Genomic DNA, 19054 nt, shown 5'->3' with positions numbered 1-19054 from the left:
AAAGTCACATAGACCACATTTTCCCCATTCTGATGTTCGATCATCACTGAACATTAATTGAAGTTCTTGACCTGTATTTGCATGATTTTATGCATTGCGTAGTTGACAAATAATTGGCTAATTGGATTAAACAAGCAGATGTACAAGTATTCCTGTACCAATTAGTATAATGTGGACAATGAGTGTATACTAAATACCAGGAAGAATTCTTACATGCATTCTTGTTTACTGCTACAATTACTGCATCACAGGGAAGCATAGCACACTTGGTGGAAGGTGCTATCTGGCCTCATCCGCATGAATCGGCTCACAGATGCCCACAATTGGCTAATATCCCATTGACTGATAGGAGAGACACAGTATGTCATCCCTCCCACCCAGTAATCACAGCCAATTTTGCTGTCCTTGCCCCAGCTCTGGCACTGTCAGGATTTGAACTTGTGATCTCCCAACACCAGGGTTTATGCTATTATGATGTCTGACCATAACAATCAAATATGTTTGTGATCATTTTTGTACTTCCAAATTTGTGTGAAAAGATTGGAGCAGCCCCAAAAATGGGTTTGAGGGTCAGGTGTCCACAAATATTTGGCAATATAGTGTCAATTTTATAATAAAAAAAAAAAAATATATATATATATATATATATATATATATATATATATATATATATATATATATATATATCATTATATGTCAATTATATATATATAAAGGAAAAGAAAAATGGAACAAGACAAGCAAAGACAAAAGAAATCAGAGACGTGGACAAAGAGAGTGTGCAGGAGAAAGATAGGAGCAGAGAGTGTACAATAGACAGAGGATGGGGGATGGGTATTGTAAGTACATCAACACTGGAGGAGAGAAGCACAGACAAAGAAAGAAAGAACAGCTGCCCATCTGTTTTGTTGTAGTGCAGAGTATATAAAAATAACATCAGTCAAGCTAACTTTTACCTTTAATTCTCTCTCTCTCTCTCTCTCTCTCTCTCTCACACACACACACACACACACACACATATATATATATATATTCCAGTAGTTTTTAAAGGCTTTTGCTTTCTAACATCATACTCACACACATAACCTCCCACACAAACATACAGTACACAACCAGATATAGAATTGCACAACAAAATCAATAAAATCTTATGTTACCAAGTGAATGGCATGATGCCTTTGTGTGGTTTATATCCTTTTCCCCCCTTGATCAGAGGTTGCAGAAATTATGCTGTAATTTGACCAATATATTTTAGACTAATAAATAAATTATTCACCTTGGATTTTGCCACATTGATTTGATGCAAAAACAGGGGCTGAACCTTGATTAGGACAAATAATTGCTAACATTTGCTACCAACAGTTCTATGACTGAGTGGTCCTGTATGCTGGCTTCGTTTAGAACTAAGACAGCACTCCTAAACAGTGCCAGTATTATAAATTATTGTGGAGAATAATTTGATGTGCTGACACTACTCCCTATTGATAATATCACACGAAAAGATCCCTGATGTCTCTTGCTCTAGCAACCATGTATAGACCCTCAGGGCCCTACACAGACTTTCTTAGAGAATTTGCAGATTTTCTTTCAGACCTATTGGTTAATTTTGATAAAGCGTTAATTGTAGGAGATTTTAACATTCACGTTGATAATACAACGATGCTTTAGGACTACTAAACTCATTTGGGCAGAAACAAAACATCACTAGACCAACTCATCGTCTTAATCATACGCTAGATTTAATTATATCACAAGGAATAGATGTCACTGATATAGATATCATACCTCAAAGTGATGACATCACAGACCATTACCTCACACTGTACACACTACCTGTAGAACAGACTAACCGTGTCTCACCACATTATCGACTTGTTAGAACTATTATTCCAGCCACTAAAGACAGATTCACAAATAACCTACCTGATCAGTTTCAAGTTCTTACTATACCCTTAAATGCAAATGAACTAGATGTAATGACTAACAGCATAGGCACTATCTCCACTACTAAATGAGACACTGTTGACCCCATCCGATTAAAGAAGGTTAGAGACAAAACACCTGCACCATGGTATAACAGTCATATTCACACCCTCAAGAGAGCAACCCGTAACCTTGAGCGAAAGTGAAGAAAAGCAAATTAGAGGTTTTTAGAACTGCATACAAGGACAGTATATCCCGTAATAAACAGGCTCTAAAAGATGCTAGGGCTGAGAACCTGAGCAAACCCATAAAAAATAACCAAAAACAATCTGAGGTTTTTATTTAGCACAGTGGCTAGATTAACAAAAATTCTGAGATCTAAAAACACTATTCCATCACAGTTAAGTAGTGAGGACTTTACTGATAAAATTTAAAGTATTAGGAACAAAATAATGACCCAGTCTCACCTAATACTCTACACTTTCAACTACAGAGCTTAGTACAGGACAGGAAGAGCTAGATAAACTTATTACTACAGCTAAATTAACAACATGTGTGTTAGATCCCATTCCAACTAAATTACTGAAAGAAGTTGTTGACATACAGCTGTTGAGCCTCTTCTAAATATTATTAACTCCTTGTTATCTTTAGGTCATGTCCCTAAATCCTTCAAGTTGGCCGTTATTAAACCCCTCATTAAGAAACCTAATTTAGATCCTATTGAACTATCAAATTACAGACCCATTTCAAACCTTCTGTTTATGTTTAAATATTAGAAAAGGTTGTGTCTGTTCAACTGTGCTCCTTCTTACAGTAGAACAATATCTTTGAAGAGTTTCAGTCAGGTTTCAGGCTGACATGACATTCACATCATAGCACAGAAACTGTACTTGTTAAAGTTACAAATAACTTGTTCTTAGCTTCGGACCAAGACTGCATCTCTCTACTTGATCTTAGTGCTGCATTCGACACTATAAATCACAATATTCTCCATCTCGCTTACAAAATTTCACAGGTATTCTGGGACAGGCATTAAGTTGGTTTAGATCCTACCTGTCTGATCGATACCATTTTGTAGATTTAAATGGTGAATCCTCCAGTTTATTGCCAGTTAATTATAAAGTCCCTCAAGGATCAGTTCTAAGACCTATGATTTTCTTAATATGCATGCTTCCCTTAGGAAACATCATTAGAAGGCATGGGATTAGTTTCCATTGTTATGCTGACAATCCAGTTATATATCTCATCAAAACCATATGAGTGCATATGACCTACATTAACTGAGTGCGTTAAAGAGATAAAAGATTGGATGACCTGTAATTTTCTGTTGTTAAATTCTGATAAGGCAGAAATATTATTTATCAGTCCAAAAACCTGTACACAGAAGCTCCCACAATTCATCTACCACTTAGAGGGATCTACTGTAACTACTAGCTCAACAGTGAAAGACCTGGGTGTTATACCAGACAGCAACTTGTCTTTTGAAAATCATATCGCCCATATTACAAAAACAGCCTTTTTCACCTTAGAAATATTGCCTACCTAAGAAACATCCTATCTTTATCTTATGCTGAGAAGCTAGTTCATGCATACATGGCCTCCAGACTGGATTATTATAATGCATTACTATGTGTTTGTCCTGCATCTTCAATATATCGTTAATTCAGGTCCACTGCTTCCCTCTTTCTAGCGATCCCGAGGCATCCAGAAATTGTACCAGCTCCGAATGTCATGAAGATTTTGGACTTTCACTGAGATGAGGCCAACCATATGAGGATCCTGAGACATCTAGTGATTTACCAGCTCCGTTGGACTCTGTTTCATGAAATATTTGGACATTGTAAGAGGAGATGCCAACTACATGTGGTCTTTGAGGACATCAACCTCCTCATCAATACAAAATTGTCAGACTGTATATTTATAATCACACCCTCCAGTGTCACCCAAATGAGGATGGGTTCCCCTTTGAGTCTGGTTCCTCTCAAGGATTCTTCCTTTACCATACAAGGAAGTTTTTCTTTGCCAAAGTCACCTTAGTCATCTCAGGCTTGCTCATTGGGGATAAATACAAACACATTTAAATATTTCTAATATTAATCTTGAATTTTTGTATTATATAAATTTTTATATTAACTTATTGTTTCATGTTTATGATAAAATATTTACAAAAATTTGAGGGATGTACTCACTTCTGTGCGATACTGTAAAATTGAATTTGAATTTAAATAATATGAAGTGCTGATACTGTTCTTTAGTGAGGATGCACATCATACACAATCCTGCCATTGTTCTACTCTGACAATAAAATTGCTTAGAATTCTGCATTATTGTTCTGCATTAAGGATAAGAAAGGATTGCTTATAAAAAGTTTTATACTGTTATTGAGGATAAGAATCACCCTGTTAGAACACAGACTCTAAGTTGGATGCAAGTGCAGGTAATTGTAGTGTTTAATATCCAAACAAAACCAAATCATTCTGCAAATTCCAGGTTATAAACAGTTCAAAGGCAAGCAATCAGGATGTCCAAGGAAAAAGAGTGATCAAAACCAAAGGTCCAAAAACAGAGCATCAGCATTTAATAAAGGCTTGGTAATAACAGAACATAAAGAAAACTGTGCAATTACTTTGCAGTGAGTCTGTAACAAAAAAATCTTTCAAAGGTACAAAGTGATTGTTCTTGTAATTCAAAACAAGTCAGAATTGAATATCCATCCTAAAGACATAAAAACAGTCTGCAGAGAACTTCACAAAGCCAATGTCCATGGGTCCAAGAGTTGCAATTGCAAAACCATTAATCACAGACACCAACACAAAAATGTGATACATGGTGTTGCGTTCATAAAAAAGACAGCCTAGACAGCTGAATACTGGAAACAAATGATATGGTCTGATGAATCATCATTTACATTATGCCAAACAGCAGGTCGAGTTTATGTATGGAGAATCCCCAAGAAAGCTTACAACTTGAACTGTCTGATTTCAACCGTCTAACATGGGGGTGGATCTGTGAAGACTGGGCGTCCATATCTTTGCATTCTCTAGCCCCATAATTAGCCCTCATGGTCATGTTACTGCAAGCAAGTATTTGGAAATTCTATATTATCTTCTAAATGATCAGGTACATCTTATGATCCAAATGCTGTTTCCAAACAATTAAGCGATTGCCAACACTCTGACTCCTCCCCTTGTTATTGGGGTCAGTCTGACATTCAACTACCAGCTGGATAACTCCCAGCCTGAGTAGGGCAATAACTGCAGTTAACATGTGATAATTCTTACCTGTTTCATGCTAAAGCCCATCTAATTCTTTGTGTTTCTTTGTGCTTTCAGGGATGGCTGTAACTACAAAGAGTGGGTAAGGGAACAACAGAGCATGCAATACACAGTCAACCACACAGGCAGAAACATGAAATTCAACAAAGTAAAGCCCACAAGTTCATGACAGGCCCTTTTCAGCTGGTTTGTTTTTGATTGAGTTTTTAAAAATGCACTGAAATGCATGGTGTAAATAAATGAGAGCCAGAGCACTGCCAGAATTCTCTCTCCCAGTCATTTACAGACTTGACTTTAAGCTTTTAGAATACTGCTGGAGTACATTTTCTCCAAGGACCTCTCTGTATTTTTCTCCATTTACACATTACCAGTTGATGCGTAGTACCTGGGTTTCAGCAGACATAGTGCTTTGAATTTAGCCCAAAAATTTGAGTCAATATTTTATCTCATTGGACTAGAGAATCATGTCCTCATGCTCTCAAAGTGTCTTTAGGAGTTTTTGAGCTTCTGCCATATGCCTTTTACTCATGAGTGGCTTCCCCCGGTGATTATACCATAAAGACCTGATTTATGATGTATTTCTAAAATTATATATCCTGCATGATCTTCCAACTTATGGACTTCTGGTAGCCCAAAGTGGTCATTGGACTCTTAGTCACCTCCTTGACCGAGATTCTTCAATTGGCTGGACAGTCAGCTCGAGAAGACTTTTCCCATTTCACAATAATAGCGCCTACTGTAATAATAGGAACATTAAAAACTTTATAAATTGTGTTTTATACTCAGCATTTGTGTGTTTTGACACTGTTTGATTGCGGACATCTATTTCTCAGATTTCATGGCATGGATTTTTGTCTGAGATTCATTCTGAATTGTGTGAGTTTATTATACACACATCTATGTGTCTTTCTATATTATATCAAATGAATTTCCACCAAGTAGACTTCAGTCAAGTTCTAGATACTAGATATAGATCTCAGAATAATCAAAGCAAACTGTGCCAAGAACTTAGCCAAGATATATATCCAAATGCAATGTTTCAGTTCATGATTTTTTTAAATCAATTTGCAACATGTTTTAAAACATGGTTTTATTCTGACATGGAGCATTGTGTGTATAGGAGCATAATAGTCAAATCCCTGTTTAAAGTAGTGGATAACACTGGAAAAATCCAAGATTATTCACAACATTTTCAGAGCATGTTCCTCGCCTTCAATCAAGTTCATAATCAATCTCAACTAGACACCCTATGGACCTAGTAATATCGCATTAGATTTACTTCAGTTCCTGGGTTGCTTACATTCCAGAAGTTCAAAAATGTTGACTGGACACACTACTAGAATGTACTATGAGGCTGCTGCTTTTCATTATAATGCCTGTATGTGGGTTATATGGATCTACTAATAATTCATTCATTCATTCATTCATTCATTCATCTTCTACCGCTTATCCGAACTACCTCTGGTCATGGGGAGCCTGTGCCTATCTCAGGCGTCATTGGGCATCAAGGCAGGATACACCCTGGACAGAGTGCCAGCCCATCGCAGGGCACACACACTCTCTCATTCACTCACGCAATCACACACTAGGGACAATTTTCCAGAGATGCCAATCAACCTACCATGCATGTCTTTTGACCGGGGGAGGAAACCGGAGTACCCGGAGGAAACCCCCGAGGCACGGGGAGAACATGCGAACTCCACACACAAGGTGGAGGCGGGAATCGAACCCCGACCCTGGAGGTGTGAGGTGAACGTGCTTACCACTAAGCCACCGTGCCCCCGATCTACTAATTAATACTAACTAATTTCTAGTTTGAGCACACCAATGTGTCTAATATTCTAATATTCAAGTTCAAGTTCAAGTTCAACTTTATTTGTAAAGCACATTTACAAACAGCCACATGGCTGACCAAAGTGCTTCACAGTGCGTTTCACATACACACACATACACTTAAGAATACACACATGCACAAAGTAGTTCAAGAAACTAAAATAAGAATTCTTAAAAAAAAAAAAAAATATGTATATATGTAAATATATATAAAAATCAATAAATAATAAATAAAATAACCAGTGTAAAAGAAGGTGAGATAAATAAAACCATAAACCGGATATAAACAGACATAAACCCCTGGGCAAATCATGAAAAGGCTAGAGAAAATAAGTGGGTCTTTAGCATGGACTTAAAACTAGATATGGTGGGTGCCGTCCTAATCTCTAGTGGCACGAGTTCCATAGTCTAGGACCGGCCACAGAAAAAGCTCGCTCACCTCTACGCTTGAGCCGTACACGAGGAACCACCAACATGGCCTGGTCAGATGTTCTCATTATGTTAATCAACTAATCTGACTTCAGTGCATCACACGATATTGCCGAATTGCATCATATCTATCCTGTCACTTGTGAAGCTTTCTGTGAAGCAATCCCTCAGCAGGCGAATTTGTACACTACAGTGGCAAGAAGAAGTATGTGAAACCTTGTATGTGAATTCCCTGCAAGGTCCTAAAACCTTGTTTGATCTTCATTAAAGTTACCATAATCAGCAAATGCATGTTTTAAATGATAACACAAATTATTGTATTCTTTTTGTACATATATCATTATGTATCAATATTCATAGTATAGGATGCAAAAACATTGGCTAATAGCTTCAACAACAGCTAAATTAGACTGGCAAACCTGACATCCAATTCATGAAACAATATTGGAGGTGTGTGTTTGATCTACTTTGACTCATAAAAAGTAGCAAAACATTTTGAACTTGCTATTCACAAGAAGCATCACAAATAATAGCTCTCAGAAGAACTGTAAATGGAGATGGTTATATAGAAATTTCCATAGAAATTGCTGTCCAGCCAAGACACAATTGTGTGCACCATACAATTGTCAATCAGTTACAAAAATACAGCCGAAGACTTACAGTACTGTAAATAAATCAGTGGTCTCTGTTAATCTGCATTTGTCTACTATACAAACATTAAGGCAGGCATGAAAGCCAGTTCCTTCAAATAAACAAACAAACAAACAAACAAATAAACAGCCAAAGACCACCTTGGCTACCTACAAGGCTACTTGGAAAATGTTTTATAGTCAACATGCTATCAAAGTAAAATTAAGGTTGAGTGGTTTTGAAAAAACATGCCATGTAACACTATGTCTGATGAGAAAAGTGCACTGCATACCAACATGGAAAATATCATCCCAGGGGTTATGATAAGAGGAGGTTATGATACTTAAGGGCCAGAACCAATTGCCATCGACCAAAGAAAAATTAAGTCCCAAATATATCAAGATATACTACAAGATATATCAGGGTAGCGATGTGGCAGATGAATCTATGTAGAAGTTGGTGATGCAGCAGTACACTGATCCTAAACATAGAAGTAAATCCACTATATAATGTCTTCAGAAAATAACAAATAAAATTAGTAGTGATCCAGTCTGAGCCCAGAGCTTAACACCATAGAGATGCTGTGGAATGACCTCAAAAGAGTTGTTCATACTAGACACCCTAAAAATATGGCTGAGGTGAAGCAAGGAAGAGTGGTCCAAAATTCCTCCTGATATGGAAGATTATAATAGTCTGTGCTCTTGGCTTATTCATATTGTTTGACTTAGATTTGGATGAAGATGACATTTTATGACCAATTTAAACAGAAATCAACTAACACCAAAAGTTTCACATAACCACCACACTTAGAACACATTATGTGTCCTAATTAATTCTGTACAAATTGCAGCACTGTTCTCAGAATATGGTATGTGAACTCTGCCTCTGACATTTCTACATCACGTCATTGTGGGGATTTTTAACATGTTTTTCAATTTGTTTGTATCTTTCCAAGATAATACTAAAGGAATTAAGCTTGTTCTATATCCTAAAATATTAGCATATCATCATCAATATCATCATCATCATTATCATCAGTAAGTATTTTATCCTGGGAATACTAAGCTACAAATATGTTATTCTTTCACTTTCTTTCATACAGATACTAAACCTGTGATAAGAAAAGCAACACTAGCCTACTCCTGGAAAAAATAAGTGGCAGAAGAACCGGGTGTAAGGTCTTATTATTATCGCTGATAGTAATTGCCATGGGAATTGGATTGAATCTCTGTGAAACCACTAAACACAGTCAATTTTTGTGGCAAACTAAAAAAAAGGAGCACCACGTGGCCTGGTGGCTAGGTTAGTTGTGGGCCACTGTGCCTTGTCCCAGGAATGCTGTTCAGCTCCACTAAAGAATCCCTACATAGTACTGGAAAAAGGGTGTGCCTTGTTGAATTTCCCAGGTCTGCCACATCATCTCAGTGTGCAAGTACCACACTCTTAGCCATATACTGTATGCATCCTTGACAGTGAGATTGCTGTCCCCTTGTATTTGCCCAGTGTATGTCACTCTCTATGTGGTAGTGTTAATTTCGTCAGACGAGATGAGACGAAATATGTTCAACAACAACCTTTTTTTTCATGACTAAGACGAGACGATGACAAGACTGCACCACTGTCCAAAAAACGCTGACTAAGACTAAATTAACATGCATTATTGTTGACGAAAAAAGACAAGGCGAAAATGTTTTGTATAAAATAAAAACTAAGATAAAACTAAGAACAGCCTCTTCTTTTTTGGTGCAGGAGGTGTTTTATCTACATCATCTTCTGCCACTGCTTTGTTAGACACTGTAAAGGGTGAAGGCCACATTTCTGAAATATTTTCAAAGTGCATTTCCCACCTTCCTCCTCTCCTTCTTCTGTCATCTCCATCATCATTTTTAAATGTTTTTTTGGTGTCACTTATGATTCCTGTTTCTACAAAGTGACCCCTGTACCTTGGGTCAATACGCGTGGCCTTTCTCAGGAGATTTTAATGTTAGCTGGGCTATACTTCTGATCAAGAACAGCACACATTTTTGTCTTGATCTTTTGTGTTAGAATTGTATCCTTGGGGGTCAGGGAATAGGAGTTTCCCTTTTAAAAGGACAAGCACAGGCTTCACAAAGGACAGATACATCCTGCAAGGTCAGGTTCATGTTTTCTGTCATCAATCAGGACACGTCTGATTGCAGGTAGTTGATTCAGAACGCTGTCTGGAACATTTTATACCCCATTGGGTACAGACATCCTGGAGGAAATATGACATATTTGGTATAGTTTTATACAACTAAATTTGTTTCAATTTGTTTCAAATTTATAATAATTTCAAATAGAAATAAGGATGAATAACTATATTACTTTGCAATACATCAATTAGTTATTACATACATACAAATAATAACTATATACAATAATAATAATGAATGTAGTGTAAAATAATATAAACATTGATCCTTATTTCTAATTGAAATTAGGTATATCAGATTTGTATCTGAAACTATAATGTCATTTTCTGATAGATAGTAGTAGTAGACAATATCTTCCTTCACTTTTGGGGTTGCTGTTCTAGAAATGCATGTCCTTCAGTGTGTGTTGCTGTCACATTTATATTTTGTTACCCATTCTAAAGCCTATGCTATTGGTAGCTGAATGTCTGAATGCTGAATGTCTTCAATATTAAAACCATCTTTGCTGTATTATTGCACTGATATGGTTCAGTGATGCAAAACTCGGGAGAACAGTTTCATTTGAACTTAACATGTGTATTTGCTTAGCATAAAGCATGCAGATCACTCACTCATTTTCTACCGCTTATCTGAACTACCTCGGGTCACGGGGAGCCTGTGCCTATCTCAGGCGTCATCGGGCATCAAGGAAGGATACACAATGGACGGAGTGCCAACCCATCGCAGGACACACACACTCTCATTCACTCACACAATCACACACTACAGACAATTTTCCAGAGATGCCAATCAACCTACCATGCATGTCTTTGGACCGGGGGAGGAAACCGGAGTACCCGGAGGAAACCCCGAGGCACGGGGAGAACATGCAAACTCCACACACAAGGCGGAGGTGGGAATCGAACCCCCAACCCTGGAGGTGTTGGAGGTGGCGAGCGCGCTAACCACTAAGCCGTGCCCCGCATGCGGATCAAGCATGTTGAAAGTAGGGTGCTGCAGGTACTACAAGCTTCCCCTTGTGGCTAATAAAAGTGCGCAATAATTGTGGTTGGATACAAAGACCACGGTTATGTCAAACAACTGCAATCATACGGTTATTTAATAAACGTGACAGCCTTAACCATAATATCTAACAAGGTGATGTGCTCTTTTTTTTCAGTAGGACAAGGATGTGCTCTTGTCTATGTAAATTAGGTTATTCTTTAGACCTGAGCTCAATCCTATCAGGCACCAAGCATGGATCAGACAGACTGTTGGGTAAGGGCCATTCTTAAAGATAGGCTTGTAATGGTACTTTATCACTGTTTATTGTTATTCAGAGGACCACTGACCTTACAGAATGCCATTCTCTGACCATGGAATTTATCGTTCCAACTGAGTTTCTGACCAGAGGAAAATAACTTAATTGAGACAGATGGCCCTTGGCTACAGTTGGAGTTTGGACAGCCCTAAGCCTCAAAGACTGGGTTGATGGCAGATTTAGACTTTATTCGACTGCACTTTAATAATCAGTAATCTTGTATCTGTGCATTAGGGTGAGCTGGCATTTCAGATTAGCTTGCATTCTCACTACGTAAATCTATCTCCAATCCTCCAAATATGTCAGCATCCTTATACTCTGTTCTCAGGGGCAAATAGACTGCTTGCAGGCATCTTGTGAATACCATCTGTGTTAGAGAAAGCCAGACAGATATAAATTTAATCTGGTATGACCCTAGGAGGCAAGTTTCAGAAAACATCTGTATTCTGGAGCAACTGAAACACGCAAGTATATTGCACACTGTTACATTTCAGCATTTGGCAGACACCCTTCTCCACTTACATTTTATGTCTCATTTATACACCTGAGCAACTGAGGGTTAAGGGCCTTGCTTGGCAGCTTGGTGGACCTGGGATTCGCACTCACAACCTTCCAATTGGTAGTCCAACATCTTAACCACTAGGCGACCACATTCCCTTTTACCAATACTGATTCTAAAATCTGACCATTTCTGCATGTAGACTGGCATTTTTTTTGTGAGTAAGGCAGTATATATAAAATAGTACATTACATATTATAGTAAATATAGTTCAGTAGAACCCCTTGCTCTAAACAGCTATATGTACTTTTTCTAGTGTGTCTTGGAGTGGGTACAATGCTTGGGACAGAATGCAAAATTTGCTTCCCTATGTAGCACCTCGTCATGTGAGGCTACTGGGGAGACAACGCATACTGCTGCCAAGCTGGCAATTATCTTAATGGTCTTTAATATTTTCACTCTGGCATAACAAAAGGTTTTAGCTAAAACTGATTAAACAAATTGTAAAGCATCTGGCAATTCTCTGAGACTTAGAGGGTCCCGCAGCTCACAGATATATCATCCTTCTCCTCATCAGGTGAGGAAAAGGTCCTTCAACCCATGCTCATGGATTGTTTTTTTTTTTTGCATGTGGTCATCAAAAATTTAAGTTACAAAACTAAAAGCTAAGTTTTGTTTGGCTTTATTCTGTAGCCTCCATATTCTGTTATACTTGACCATTTGGAACTAACATCCTTCCTGGGTGATGGCACATACGTCATTTCTGTCTCAAAACTGGGTTCTACATAAACCAACCAAGCATGCCATGTCAGCACTGGCATAACAGAGCTTTCTGGTCTTGAAACCTCTGTTTTAACCACTGTATCACTGAGATAATCAATGCCTAGGAATCTAATTCTGTATCAGTTGGCCTCTATAGAGCCTAGGCATTGACCACATAAGCATTTTACGTATAGTGAGATCACTGTATCTGTCTCTGACTTACAGCTCTGAAAACAGATAAAGTACTCCAATATATTAAGTAGTAGGGCTAGCAACTCCAAGGTCTTCTTTTGGGGTTATAATACTATTATATAAATATCAACTCCCATTATTATATAATAGTTATTGAAGATCACTAGAATAATAAATTATTTGTTTTCATTTTGAATATACCAATTTAGGAATGAATGCAAACATACAATATTATTTAAGCTCAGATGTGTCCTGTTTATGATCTTTTGGTGTGAGTAAAATTGTCTTGCAGTGTAAAACAGTAGATTATAGGAAGATAGATATTACAAAAAGAAAAATCTATTAACTAGATATTAATTAACACAGAGTAAATGGGTGAGTAAATGGGGGATATGGGTTCACAAGTACATACATGAAACCAGTTCCAATGGCAGTCATACATGCCAATGCCATTAGATGAGATTGTAGCTTCAGATAATGAACAGTTTCTTCCCTACTCCATATACATCTCTTTCCATAATTCTGGTGCAAGTTGATCTTTGTCTAATCCATCCATAGGATGTTGTTCCAGAGGTGTACAGACTATTTTTACAATTTTTTTTTTTAATTTTTCATATATGGTCTTTCTCGTTTTAAAGTGTACCAGTGGATTACAGTGTGATCTTCCCACTGTCTTTATTTTGGTTTTATTTCTATATTCTCTTAATTGATTCCTTTGACCCAGACCTTCCTGTAGGTGTTCTTAATGTTCTCAGTATTCTGGCTAACTGTTTTGAATGCTTTTTCACCTACCTGTGCACAGTACAGCTGAGCAGGGAGAGATCAAATGTAGTACAAATATGCAATGCAGAAATTTGCAAAATGCTCAGACTTCCCAGAATGTCCCACTACAGCACACCAATCATGAAACCAACTTCATTTTCAAGCAGCATCACAGACTATAAACCATGTCACATGATTCATTAAAACACTGAATCAGGTCAGTCAGAATTCAGTATCCCCTGCCTCTCTTTCCAACAGCCCTCATCTTAGACTGTTAATAAACTTGATCTTCAAGAATTAAGAAAGTCAGGTACACCACAAAACAGATGCTGGCCAAACTCCTGAAGAACAAGTTATTTGTAAAAGATATGAGAAGAGAAGATAAGGACCACATGCTACAGGTTGCATTTTGTCCATATATTATCAGCAACTGTGCCCTGTAATGGTTTGGCAACCGAGGGCATCTCCTTATGCCTTCAGAATCTGATAGCTGGGCTGTATTATCTCAGAGACTATGAGAGAAACCCAAACTCCACCCTCACAAATGCAACAACATTTCCCAGAAGCCTCATGGACTACAAATCATCACATGATTCATCCACAGCTCAATCTCTATGACACACACACGTTTATCTAATCACACTTATGCTATAAATAACCTGACTGTTTTGCTATTAGTCTGTTTTTGCAGTGTTTCACACAGTTTTTGCTCTTTGCACATGCTATCTTGCACATTTCAGTCAATTGCTGTTTTGCTCAATTCATTACAATACCTCATATAACTGCAGCTATTATATTAAGTGTTCATTACATTATTTTTGCACATGTACTACAGTATAGAATACAACATGTACTCTGGTCAGCGCTGCTTTTTTGTATCGTCTTTTGTGATTTATTTGTGTCTGTTTTCCTCTGCCTTGCACTGTTTGCAAGGTGCACTTTATATGGCTAGGTCTAAATTAGTTAAGTCCTTAGCTCTGTGTTGTTCCGTGTAGCACCATGGTCCTGGAGAAACATTGCCTCATTTTACTATGTACTGCTTCAGCTATATGTGGTTGAAATGACAATTAAAGCTTCTTGACTTGTGGTCATGATTCCAAGTCTTTTGTTCTTGCTTGTTCTTTGTAGAACATGCTTTGTTTGATAGGCTACTTTTCATGATTCCCCAAGTTAAGTCTTAGTATTTGCTGATTGCCTGATCTTTGCTTCAGTTTTTGAATAAATCTGCACTTGCCTGCATCTGAGACACCTATCCTGATCACCACACCTAACAAAAAAATGATCATTTTTATTTTATTTCCTATCTGCTCATGAGCTTTATTCTGTTACTGTATGTAGACAGTAGATAGAAAATCCATGATTAGTCCAACCTATTGTTTCTGAAATAAATTACCGACAATAATTCGCCAAATACAGCAACACTTGTTTATTATATACAAATACAGATCATTATAAATAAAAAAACTGCTTCGTAAAACCATCATGTGTCAAAACAGACCTTGGCCGTATGCAGGTGAAAGCATTATTATTGACACTGTTGACATATTGTATCCGTGGTATACGGTTTGGAGTGTAGAGGGTATGTTTAGCTATTACAGTGTAGCTCCATGGCAGCCACAGCATCGCCATAAATTATGGAGGATGCTATATTTGGAACCATTGAGGACAAAAGAATATAGCTTCGTTTCACAAAAAGGAAAAAATACAAACAATACAAACTGAACATATAAACAATACAAGTTTATAGTCCATCATTTAAAACGATGGACTATAAACAATAAAAAAAAATAAAGGAGTAGGTTGTTACGCTGATGGCCTAATCGTAAACACTTCTATGTTAATTCAGCATAGCATGGATAAAATTAAATACTTTTTTGTCTAAAATACGTTAGTGATCCTTAAAGGGTTCAGTAAACCGCGATAGAAAAATATCAACATTGTGTACAGGATCCCTCCTGTTTACAGTAAAAGCAGTCGTCTGCGATGGCGTATCCTGTTGGTGTTTGGATTAAATTATACATAACGTTAATTGGTTCGGTCAACTAATATAAACCACAAGCCCACTCGAGTAGGCATTTTCTCTCTGTGTGTGTGTGTGTGTGTGTGTGTTTAAAGGTTTAATTATATTCTTTTCAACATAATAAAGAGATGCATTACATTTAGGGAACAAAAGGGAACTGATCGATTCATCTATATTTATCTCAATTTTGTGTAAACTTATTTATTCTACTTATTTGTTTATTCTTTTCCTTTCTCTTATTGCTGTATTTCTCTTTTTCCTTTCTGTTAAATTCGGGATGCGCCAAGAGGAGGCGATGCTCGGCATCAGATGCTTTGCACCTCAACATACACACCGTTTTCATTCTGTCACCTTACCTCCACCACAAAGCTCTTCTCCTCTCCACAGACTGACACGACCCAAAACACGACGTGAAAGTAGCAGGTTTTCCAACATAAGCCCGGGAGCCCTGTCCTTTTACCCTTCACTCCCACCTCCGCCATGGCTGTCCCCCCAACAAATGTCCCCCAAATCCTCCAGCAGTCGAGGACCAGTGTCTTTTTACTTAAGCTGTCAAAAAAAAAGTATCAAGCTTTTGTGTCCTGTTTATTTCCAACAACCAAGCCGACCATCAAACTCGGCGAAATCATTGCGCAGGCGCGGAGCCATACAAAGGGCGTGCGCGGCCGCGCGGCTCGACGCGTCTGGAGCGTGTGCCTGCGCAGTCAAAACAAACACGCAGGATTGATATATATATTTTATATGTGTGTGTGTGTGTGTGTGTGTGTGTGTGTGTATATATATATATATATATATATATATATATATATATATATATATATATATATATATATATAATGCGGTATATAATTATCAGGTTTTATTTATCAGGTATCTACATGGTGTTTCCATGTACCTAGCAATACTTTGCATAACAATATGTGACACACACTGTTTAATAGCACTATTTTTAATAGCACCAAAGACCTAACAGGATGGTGATGCACATAGCAGGGTGTTGATCTACATAGTGTGTCTCTGTAGCACATGTAGTATGTTTTAGCTTTAACTTTATTGTCAAAATTGGCTTGAATGATAGAAATATTGATATTGTGTAGAGTGTATCTCTAAAAAAGTGCAGCTAAGATCCAGAGATATTTTAGAAAATGCATAGATTCTGCTCCTGACAGATAAATAGATTCTTTATTGTCATTGAACAGAGTAAAACAAAATTAAATGTATCTCGTTATGGTGTAATAAAAAAGAATAACAAAAATTAAGGATAAATAATAAATAAATATGAGTACAAATATAGACTACCTGATCGGATTAAATTCAATTTCAGTTCAGTTTATTTGTATAGCGTTTTTAACAATTAATATGGTCTCAAAGCAGCTTTACGAAAGTATATAAACAGAATAATAAAAAAGATAAAAAAGTTTAAAGTTTAAGATTAAGTGACTATATATTTCTAAGATCTATCCCTAATGAGCAAGCCAGAGGCAATAGTGTCAAGGAAAAACTCCCTGATAATGTTAGGAAGAAACCTTGAGAGGAACCCAGGCTCAGAAGGAAACCCATCCTCATTTTGTGACACAGTAAATAAAGTAAATGTAAATAACGTCCTTTCTACAACTTTCTACAACTGTTTGTAGTTGAGTGGAATCAAGCAACAAAGATCACTGACCCTATCATACAGCTGGCTGACGAAACAGTGGTTCACAAAGAAGGCATGACATCACACAAAGGGCAGCCCAATACACAGAATACCATAAGTCGATGGGAGTCAGATGTTGAGAAGAGAGAAAGTAAATGTTCTAATGTTTTACTGTAAATGTGTAATGTAAAGGTAAATTGCATATGCTGCATGCAATAAATACTGACTGAGTCTAAGCTAGTTCATACAATATCTAATATTATAATTATCATTATAATATCTGAAATAAATAATAGGCAGAAAAAAATAAAAAATAGAACAGATAATGTTGCACATGCAATAAAAAGACTTTCAAAGCAGTAGTTTCAAGTACATGCCCATAACATGGTGGACACTTGGGTGAGCTACTTCATTAAAGTATTTTAATAAATGCAATAATAATGTAGCATGGAAGACCATCATCATCATCAAGTTGAGAAAATAGATTCACACATAGCAGCTGAGTAACGTTCTGCTGACGAAAACACTACTTTGTGACTTTGTGACTAAAGCATTTAAATATAACAGCCAATACCAACAGCAGAGAGAATACAAGCTTGTAAACTTGCAAAGATGGTTTCATCCTCACATAACCTACAAATCCTGCATCATGCCTGCATTGCCTGCAATCATGCCTGCATTGAAGACATTATTTGTACTCTAGTTAGCCATTTGTGCAGCATATTTTTTGTATTCTTTGTGTGATGCACAGATCTGGAGATACACAGTATAAATCCCTCTTATTGGATCTGAAACACTGAATTTTGGTCACAATGTGCCGAGCCACAGTGTGAGCCAGACTATCTGTGGAGGATGACTGCATCTCACACTGTTTCCATCTGGAGATATAGTGGGGTCCATACACACACATTACCAAGGTACAGGCAATGTTCAACATGCGCTGAATCTAGGTCACAATATGCAGAGCCAGAGTGTGAGCCAGACAAGCAGAGGGGGAGGACTGTATCTCACACTCCTTAAATCTAGAGCTTTGTTGAAGCACATTAGAGAGCATGCATTACTATACACTAATATCAAATGGACACACATCACATAAAGATTTTTCCAACAAACATTTCAACAGTGTTCATTGTATGAAGCATATTCTCCTCCCAGCCCAATGTGAAACAATGTTAAGTTATTGCTCTGAATACATCTAGAATGTTTCTACTCTTGCGTAAAAAAGTGTATAACTAATAGATTTTTTCCAAATAAATTATTCATTTTCTCAATCTAATATCCACTGTCTGATGTTCTTCACACAATCTTCAATCTTATTAAGCTGGTGTCTCACATCTGACTTAACTAAAACATATAGCTGCATGTGAACAGTATAACAGTGGAAGCTAATACCATGTTTACGAATAATTGCACCAAGGGGTAGCATATACTGTACAGGGAGAAAAGCCATGGGCCTAAAACAGAACCTTGCAGAACACCAAACATTACCTTAGTATGTTTAGGGTAGTCACCATTTAGATCTACGAACTAATAGCGATCAGTCAAATAAGACCTGAGCCAGGAGAAGGCTGTCCCTTTAACACCAACAACATGTATTAGTCTATCAAGTAAAATAGCAT

At 37.3% G+C, this 19054-nt stretch overlaps 1 protein-coding gene across 1 annotated transcript in view; it reads right to left on the bottom strand.

Annotated features, from left to right (window-relative positions):
- The window catches only part of mmp24 (matrix metallopeptidase 24), a 33348-nt gene extending 16941 nt beyond the window's left edge, over positions 1 to 16407 (bottom strand). Inside the window, exon 1 of the mRNA XM_060868416.1 lies at positions 16156 to 16407. Coding sequence (XP_060724399.1) covers positions 16156 to 16281 — 126 coding nt within the window. The 5' untranslated portion in view covers positions 16282 to 16407. The remainder of the gene's footprint in view (positions 1 to 16155) is intronic.
- Between the last annotated feature and the right edge of the window lie 2647 nt (positions 16408 to 19054).

The sequence above is a fragment of the Tachysurus vachellii genome, chromosome 4 (assembly GCF_030014155.1).
Source record: "Tachysurus vachellii isolate PV-2020 chromosome 4, HZAU_Pvac_v1, whole genome shotgun sequence".
Lineage (NCBI taxonomy): Eukaryota > Metazoa > Chordata > Actinopteri > Siluriformes > Bagridae > Tachysurus > Tachysurus vachellii.
The sequence above is the reverse complement of the archived record's forward strand: the minus strand, read 5'-3'. Positions and strand labels throughout refer to the sequence as shown.